The sequence below is a fragment of the Hylaeus volcanicus genome, chromosome 3, assembly GCF_026283585.1.
Source record: "Hylaeus volcanicus isolate JK05 chromosome 3, UHH_iyHylVolc1.0_haploid, whole genome shotgun sequence".
Taxonomy (NCBI): Eukaryota; Metazoa; Arthropoda; class Insecta; order Hymenoptera; family Colletidae; genus Hylaeus; species Hylaeus volcanicus.
Genome location: NC_071978.1, coordinates 1,115,050 through 1,123,888, shown reverse-complemented (window position 1 = coordinate 1,123,888; position 8,839 = coordinate 1,115,050). Strand labels below are relative to the sequence as shown.

General features: G+C 34.8%; 2 protein-coding genes across 5 annotated transcripts; both read left to right on the top strand.

The window, feature by feature from the left end:
- Window positions 1–730: 730 nt before the first annotated feature.
- On the top strand, window positions 731–5,607 carry LOC128874064 (CCHC-type zinc finger nucleic acid binding protein). Of its 2 annotated transcripts, XM_054118334.1 has the most exons (4): window positions 731–813; window positions 962–1,201; window positions 2,250–2,503; window positions 2,593–5,607. In XM_054118334.1, the coding sequence occupies exons 3-4, from the start codon at window positions 2,261–2,263 to the stop codon at window positions 2,815–2,817; spliced, it is 468 nt and encodes a 155-aa protein (XP_053974309.1). In that variant the 5' UTR covers window positions 731–813; window positions 962–1,201; window positions 2,250–2,260; the 3' UTR covers window positions 2,818–5,607. The 2 variants fall into 2 exon arrangements, with proteins under 2 accessions (XP_053974309.1, XP_053974310.1); XM_054118335.1 differs by lacking the exons at window positions 731–813; window positions 962–1,201 and adding an exon at window positions 1,526–1,753.
- A 523-nt stretch (window positions 5,608–6,130) lies between these two features.
- Window positions 6,131–8,539, top strand: LOC128874063 (DNA primase large subunit-like). Of its 3 annotated transcripts, none has more exons than XM_054118332.1 (8): window positions 6,131–6,260; window positions 6,485–6,658; window positions 6,787–7,124; window positions 7,240–7,464; window positions 7,543–7,680; window positions 7,751–8,129; window positions 8,190–8,348; window positions 8,419–8,539. In XM_054118332.1, exons 2-8 carry the CDS (start codon window positions 6,502–6,504, stop codon window positions 8,430–8,432), a joined length of 1,410 nt encoding a protein of 469 aa, XP_053974307.1. In that variant the 5' UTR covers window positions 6,131–6,260; window positions 6,485–6,501; the 3' UTR covers window positions 8,433–8,539. The 3 variants fall into 3 exon arrangements, with proteins under 3 accessions (XP_053974307.1, XP_053974306.1, XP_053974308.1); XM_054118331.1 differs by having other exon boundaries at window positions 6,188–6,285; XM_054118333.1 differs by having other exon boundaries at window positions 6,206–6,658; window positions 8,190–8,240; window positions 8,320–8,348.
- Window positions 8,540–8,839: the final 300 nt, after the last annotated feature.

The window sequence follows — 8,839 nt, the reverse complement described above, 5'->3', positions numbered from 1 at the left end:
GCGCGTAGACCGTTGGAGCGGCCGCGGTAGCGAAGGCTACGCGCTAGACGGCAGCGTCAATGTCCTTCGATGCACGTCGAGTCACTTGTTCGCGTACAAACGCGGCCGCCAGAGCGTAACCTTCGCTACCGCGGCCGCTCCAACGGTCTACGCGCGCTCTGATTGGTCGGGGTTTTCGCTTAATATCTCCTTAACGAAGCCCCATCCGACATTTTTGCAAAGGAAATTGTTGTTCAGAATCGTCTCAGCTACCCCCCATTTCCGGCTCCTCCCCGACTTTTGGGACACCCTGTATACTATGTGTACTTGTACATTGTACATACAATATATCGAGAAATTATAAATGAAGTTCGTCAATGAGCGACAGATATATGGTCACGTAACGACATATATCAAATATTATTCGTATTAATTCTTAAAATTGCATGTAGAGCAAATACCATTGCAATTCTGTTTCCAAAACAGGACTTCTCTTTTCGTAGTTTCCAATAAAACTTGGTTGGCACGTTTGAAACGCGTTTCATGTACGATGCTTGCGAATGCAAGACAATTTGGTCGAAAAGAGACATAATGTAGTTTCAAGGATATTTAATTTCGATATCAATCAATTTTTAATGAAATTATTATACTTTAATTGATAATCAGGTTAGAAGATGTGAAAACTTCCCTAAAGGAAGTTGTCGGTTTCGAGATTTGAGTTGATCAGTAAAGGTGGCGTTTATGTTGTATAGCCGGCTGAAGTCTGAAGTTAGTGTTTGGAGTACGGTGAGAAGGAACGGTGGAGGAGGAGGAGGAAGTTGCATTTCGTTCGAGGTTTGCTATAAATAAGTTGAACTCGTTAGTAAAGTTTATCTAATAGATGTTATTTTAGACACGGGCACATCAGAATGTAGAAAGATTTTTTAATTAAAGGAATTCGGGGTTATCGAAAAATTTGTGAGTAATTGGTTGGTGTTTGTAGCCCTCTGGTAGTGAGTTTAGGAGGTATCGTCGTCACAGTTGCAACGGGAGTTTGGCGGGCAACGTAGCGACGATTGGTTGGTCTTCCGTCTCGTAGTCGATGGTCGCCGCAGTCATCCGGCTGAGTATCGGTTCGAGTTTTCCCAGGAAAACACTACTTCCCGCGGACCCATTGTCCCCAACGCGTCGGCGAAGCCCAACGGAAGGAGGATTCATTGTGCATATACACCAGGCACCGGAGGTAAGTCGCTATTCCACCAATAAAGAACGCTGCTATACGCCGCCGTGATTTCGAGTCCGCGGTTTCTTTCTGTGCAATTCCACACGTGGTCCTCGACTTCGCAGAGTCAATTTTTCGTTATACAATAAAGGAATATTTTCTTTCATCTTGCGATCTCGATGGGAAAATTCATTTTTGTCGATCGTTTCGTTTCATTTCGGTGCACCGTACATGCGTACCTCGCCCTCGACCGATCTTTTCTTTGGTGAGGCAAAAAAAGCGCAGTACGGCGTCAGTCTTGGATGCCATCTTCGCGCCGTGGCGTACTTGCGTACCACCACTGCAAAGTGGGGGCGATAGAGCCACGTTGTACGATGGACGGCAATTTCTGAGGGTTTTATGTAGAAATAGTCGAATATCGGTTATTAATCTTCCCGCAGAATATCGTTACGTTACCGAAATCTTTCATACTGAACTTGCATATTTGTGCACGACGCCTATCACGACACGTGTATTTTATGTGCTTCTCGAGTATGGATGGATGCACGATGCCATTTTATACTCTTGTTTAAAGTAACTTATATATTTTTTTCAAGTACTTTTTCTTCGCATTATATACGTATATAAATCATGATTTTTGTATTTTTCAACAATTAAAAGAAAAAGGAAATAATTTTTTTTTGTTTCCCTAGTTACTTCCGTGCTCTTATAGTTTCCTATACCTTACTTTTCATACTTTACCCTATGCTTCATTCCAAGTCATTTTTAGATATACATATACGTACTTATTGTCCAATCACATATGTATACTTATCAATCATCAATTTCTGTCTTTCTCTTTTGTTAGGCATCTTGTATAATTAAAAATTCGAAAAATTCTTTTAAATATTTTAAAGATTTTCCAATTCTATATATTAGTATAATATTCTACACTTTTTTTTTTTAACTAAAACTTTTAAATAACTTTTTCATTTTTATCAATATAATTGATTTACACATCCATAAAGAAATTTATGCATGTATATGCGTTCAAAATTGGACATGAAAGGGTGATTACTTGCTGTTACAGATTTTTTAAAAATGAGTTCGAGCGCTTGTTACAAATGCAATCGGATGGGTCACTACGCACGGGAGTGTCCACATGGTGGTGGTGGCGGTGGTAGAGGTGACCGTGGACGTGACCGAGAAGGTGGTTTCCCACGTGGTCGTGATAAATGCTACAAGTGCAACCAATTTGGACACTTTGCGCGTGAATGCAAAGAAGATCAAGATCTTTGCTATCGTTGTAATGGTGTTGGACACATTGCAAAAGACTGCCAACAGGTTATTAGAAATTTTAATATAAGAACAATAATAACATTGCAAACTAACCAAGTCTTACATCGTATTATAATTTGAAATGATTTCTACAGGGGCCTGAGATGAGCTGTTACAACTGCAACAAGACTGGTCATATTGCCCGCAGCTGCCCAGAAGGCGGTAATGATTCTGGACGTTTCGCGATGCAGAGTTGCTACAATTGCAATAAAACAGGTCATATCGCTCGCAACTGCACTGAGGCTGGAGGAAAGACATGCTATATCTGTGGCAAGACTGGTCACATAAGCCGTGAATGTGATCAGGATGAAAGGAAGTAGGATATAACTGGAATCCGTGCCGCTCGCTTAACGATAAGCCGTTTACCGTCGCGCGCGCTACTACCGGGAATTGTAGCTAGGTAGGGATATACGAACGTATGTTTCGTTGATGCGTATAATCGCTACAAACGCATTTCGTCATAATCGTTCGAATTTCTATCTCTCCATGCCCAACTCCCGGAAGCCCATTTTATTCCTAGTTTCCTTCCCCTCTATACATCGTTGTTCTCTTCGCAAGGGTTTTTTCTTATGATGTCTTTGTTTTTATTGCTGTTACACTACACCATACATGCGCGCGCGCGCACAAAGTACATTTACACATAGGACACATCCAAGCATTACATGAATACACACACTATACGATGTAATAATATTATAAACATTCGATTGAATTAGAGTAGAGACATGAATCCTCTGTCCCTTGACCTTCAAACTATCTCGTACGCGCATTGTTTTGTGATGCAAGATGTATGGATTCTTCATATACTTTATAAAAATTTTGTAAGGTCATCATTTATGACATATTTTGTCAGCTCGACTGACAGTACATTACACTTGTTGGTGATTCATATCGAAACTGGAAAGATGATCAAATCGAAAGGATAGTTAACATTATTTACGTAAGAGAGGGATACGATGAGTATGAAAAATCGAGACGCGAGTCAAACTCTGTTCCTTTCTCAATCCACGCATCTTGTATCCGGTCCTCCCTCTCGAACTCTCTAGCAACTCGAGAAAAAACAATTCAGAATTAATGGGAAAGGAAATGAACATGCCGGCCCTGAATACATATAAATAAAGTTTAGTAACGCCAATTTTTTATGTGTAAGGATGTAATGAGGATCGTTGAACCATTATCTCATAACAAACCTAGTTTCGAACGTCAACAAGAACTGCACAATTGTAGGATTATCAGTGTTTACGAGTTTATATACAACTATACTTGAAATATTATTTTAGATTCTGATAAACTAGGACAAAATAAGTATGCTTTGTATGTCAGATTCTTTAAGTGAAAATGAATGCAAGCACCGGTATGATCGTCATCGCAACGTATATATGTATATATACATATAAACACAGAAGTCTATACAAGTTTGCACATTTTGTACGTAAAAATATAATCGTTATACCGAGAGTCACCATTGTTCATATTGTCAGTGATTGTTGCGAACTTTGAAGAATGCAGTTGCATTTCACCTTACTATATCCTTACATATGCTGAAATATTTCGTTACTAGGTATATGTATATGTATATATATGCACATATGTGTATACATATATACATACGTATGTGCAGGAGCTGTATTTTGTACTGTAAAAAGCTAGATATACTCTGGTCGTTGCTGGTGATTAATTCCAATTATTCTTTTATTTATACATCGCAGAAAAAAGATTATATTTTCATGTATGAAGTATGGCACTAATCTTTTTTTTATAAGTTGTCGAACGAACGAAATTTTTTAGATTCGATTTATCTAGTATTTTTTGTTAAACGGTTGTTAAAAATCATGAAATGATGAAAAAAACAAAAGTGAATTTAAAGGACTAGAATACTCGTCTTCGAACACTGAACTAGGAGAAATCAATAGGTTACTACAAGTACAAAGATACTAAAGAATTTTCTTAAAAAGAGAGAGAGAACATATAAGTCTAATAGGAAGCAAAATAGACTACAGAAAATTTTATGGTCACTTTGCGTTTATAAACATGAGCAATGTTGGAGTATAAATTAATCCAAGTCCTGATACTTTGTGATTCGTTCCGACGAACGAGTGATTAAATTTGAATTAACGAGATCTTGATTCGATCTAGATAGATCCAGCGTGAACGCGTCGTTATGTATGTGTTGATGATCCACGTAGTACACTCGATACCGATACTTTTGCCAGCAGCGACAATGTGTATTACTGTTCAGAAGCCAGGCGTGCCTGACTCGGTGGAACTGAAACGCCATGTGCGTTATATTGTGTAGTACAGGTGTCCTGCAACAATTTTATACACTTAACTGTTCGGGACTTAAACCGATCTCATACATGGTTTTGGTAGTAGTAATCAGTGCGTTAGTGCGTCTGACGAGATTTGGAGGATCAAAAATTGTATTTCGCTAATGGACCGTAACCTTTGGTGCTCTCATTGGATGTGTAATTTGAAGAAAAGCTCGAGAATCCGTGTAAACATTTTCCTTTGTTTCTTTGACTAATATGTTGTACAGTTTGAACATACATATACACGGATGTATGATGTATCGTGCAAAAACGATGTCTTACTATGTAGGGTATCGAAGGGAAAAACATACTTGGAATTATACGATTTAGGTATGGGGTTCATTGGTGGCACCGGAGGTTCAGATGAGCATAAAAAATGAGTGCGATAGGGCACCTGCGCTTTTGTCTCTGCTACAAGACTTACGTACGAATATTGTAAAGAATACGACTGTTACAGTGTATGAACTAATTCGATCGGTGCATGACCGATCACAGCTCGACTTATATTAATCTATTAATACTTAAAGGAAGAAGATGAAGAGGATGAAGAGGAAAAATAAGCTACAAAGTAATAAAGGATTGCGGAGTATTTGAAGTTATGTTTTTAAACTGAATTTTTGAAATAGAATGTGTACGGAGAGGCAAAAACGAGGTCTTGTTTTTTTTCTGTTCCCCACATGCTTATCTATTACTGGCATCTACGAATAAGGAGGTGTACGATATAAGATACTTCATATGTATTATTTATATTTCAGTTGGAAAAGAAGGTCGATTATTAATAAAATGTAAATGTATGCTTTCCCTTTTAGTTGTTAATCCTTTTGTACATATACTATAATGTGGTATTTATTTTTAATCAAACAGTTCGTAACTTTTGCGATGGTTTACAGATTCACATGCTGTAACATCCAAATTTTACTATAAAATGTAATGTTATCATGAAAAAAGAATTTATTTAATACGTTTTTATTCGATAAATATTTCTATTTTAGAGAAATTGTTTTCCCTTAGACTTTACCTGTGTATGTATATCAAACAATTGTGGCCACTATACATTCTTTTAAATGAAAGCTGACAAAATCTCATAATTTTTTATGAAACTTAAAATTATAGAACAGAAAGAAAAAGTAAAGGACTTAACCAAGGTCGTTCGTCAAGCCTGAAAATCATACAAATTTTATGAGGTTATCTTCGTATGCATAATATTGTATATTGTAATTTTTGGATTAACAATCTACAAAGCAATGATTTATGAAAAAAAAGTTGGAATCTGTATAAAACAAATTTATAAAGATTTGTCGAACAAAGTGTTAGGCACATAGAGATTTCGTATTTAGAAGCCCCTTAAAATCGGTGACTATGTAATCAACTACATATATATATATATTCTCCCCTTGTGAGATATAAATAGCACGTGTCGAGAGTCAACAGGAAACTTTAACTGATTATATCGCGTAAGGAAGCCTCAAATTGCAAAATGTACAAAACTTTTTGATTTATAAATATATTACAAATGATATTATAACTTAGAAAATTAATATAAACCATTCTTCAAGTAATTGGAAGCACAATTTCTATATAATGGTCTTTAGCAACAAATCCATCTTGAAATTTCACATGAACTCAGGTCGTCGATTTCTCATGTAAAGATACTTCTTTTACAATGCATATCTTCTAGATTTCTTTTTAATAAATATGGCACGTACACCAATTAGACGTCATCTTAATATTGAGATTGCACCCAAGGTTTCCGAACATGTATTTCCACACAATTTACAAATGTACTCTGTACTACCATCTGGAGAGATTAAATTACAAGAATTACAGCAGTGGTGTGTTGATAGACTAAACGGTAATTAATTTTGTTGTTGTATTGTATACAATAGTTAAATTTTAGTACAAGTTGCAGAAAATAAAAAACATAGTCTACAATATTAAAAGTAAGATGATTATTTCTATGTTATTTATCTTCTTGTGTAGTTTTGAAATTAGTAGAGAAGATATCAAATCAAAATAAAATAAAAGCATCCAAAGATTATGCAGCTATATTGATTGAACAATTGATAAATAACGAGCTTCATAATTTTGAAAAACTTGTGTGCCTGCATAACTTTAAGTCTGAGGGAGAGACAGAACAGTATTTAAGAAGAAATGATTGCATATCACACTTAATATTAAGGTCTGCATTCTCCTTTGAACATGAAAAGAGATTATGGTTCTTGAGACAAGAGTTAAAATTGTTCAGGTGGAGGTTGTCTTTGTTGGATAAAGATAACATAAAAGCATTTATTTGCACTAATGGATTGCAATACGATGCTGTTAGTATACTTATATAAAGATATCAACATAAAATTATACATGTTGATAACAGAACCTGTATGCCTGATGAAACATATATGCTATACCTATTTGTTAACAAGCTTTTGTTTCTAGATCTCGGAAGAAGAAAAAGAAAATATCATTGAAGATGTAAAAATATCTTATGACACTGAACATACTGACAACATAAATGTTTATAAAGTACATTTTACTAGAGTAATAAATGCAGTCAAGAAACGAAAAATATTTTTAAAGGATGGCATGGCTTATGTACCAGAAACAAAAATGCCTTGGCTCATTATTCCAGAATTTAAAAAGAAATTAAATGAGGGATTTGCAGTGAGTATAGAATAATAATAAAGGACTAGATAATTCTAAAAAAAACATTATATTTCTAGAATTTATATATTATCTTAGTATTCACGAGAGGTTGTAGCAAATGTTTATGGTGATGAAAGATTATCGAAAATTTTTAGTGTACTTTCAAGTTGTATTAGTATTAGAAACTTTGAGAGTAATAACCTCAGACAAGTATCTATTGGTGAACTAGATGAGGTATGTTTCAGTTTTTAATAATTTTTTAAATATTCAATACTTGTTTTAATTTACTACTTTTTTTCTTTAGTTGTCAACAACATCTTACCCATTGTGCATGAGAGTTCTTCATGAAGCATTGAAAGAAAATCATCACCTTACAAATGGTGGTAGAGTTCAGTATATCCTATTCCTTAAAGGAATAGGACTGAGTTTGAATGATGCATTAGAATTTATGAAAAATGAATTTACGAAAAAAATCGACGAAAATACTTTTCGAAAAAAGTATAGGTACAATGTACGGCATCTATATGGACAAGAAGGAAAACGAGCGAATTACGAACCTTTTCACTGTATTAAAATACAGAATTCATCTATCGGGGTTCGAGATAAGCATGGCTGTCCATTCAAGTGTATGTCACCTGATGTACTTAAGAATACACTGCACAAAAGTGGATTAATTTCGTCAGGTAAACACGTTAATGTTTTTTCTTATGGGAGAACATACGAAGAAATTTTAAACATTGCAGATAGAGAATCAGTAATACAACTCTCACGAGGAGGATATTATCTTGAAGCATGTAAGAAATACTTTGAGATCACTCACAACTGTATTACACATAGTACTTTCGATCATCCTAATCTATACTTTAATTATAGTCGTAATACATTTGAAAGTGCTTATTCAGGTAAATTTCATCAGTGATAAGATGTTCATTCATAAGAATAAAGATTTAGCATAAAAATTAATTATTTTAGATAGCGAAGACTAAATGTACCAACAGTTCTTAAAGGAGAAAAGAGCAATATAGTGAACTACTAATGATCTACAAATATTTTTTTACTTTTATATGTTAAATAAATTTATGTGTGTACTGTTTGTGTTTTTTTTTTTATTACCTCTAAGACTGAAAACTATGTCGCTATAAATTTAAATTTAGGCGTTTTACTTTTACTATTGATGGCGCCAGCTGTAAGTTTAAGATTGGTTCGATCTATTCACCGCTAGATGGTTATCGGTTTTAGTGACAAAAATTTGAACCACCTAAACGAACTAACAATATTTATTGGATTTTTGGATGATTAATTTGTGTTAGATATTATAAATAATAATTTTCAGAGAGCGAAAATAAGCATGTTTTCTATTTTTAGGAAGTTTACGTATAAAAGTTTCAGTCCT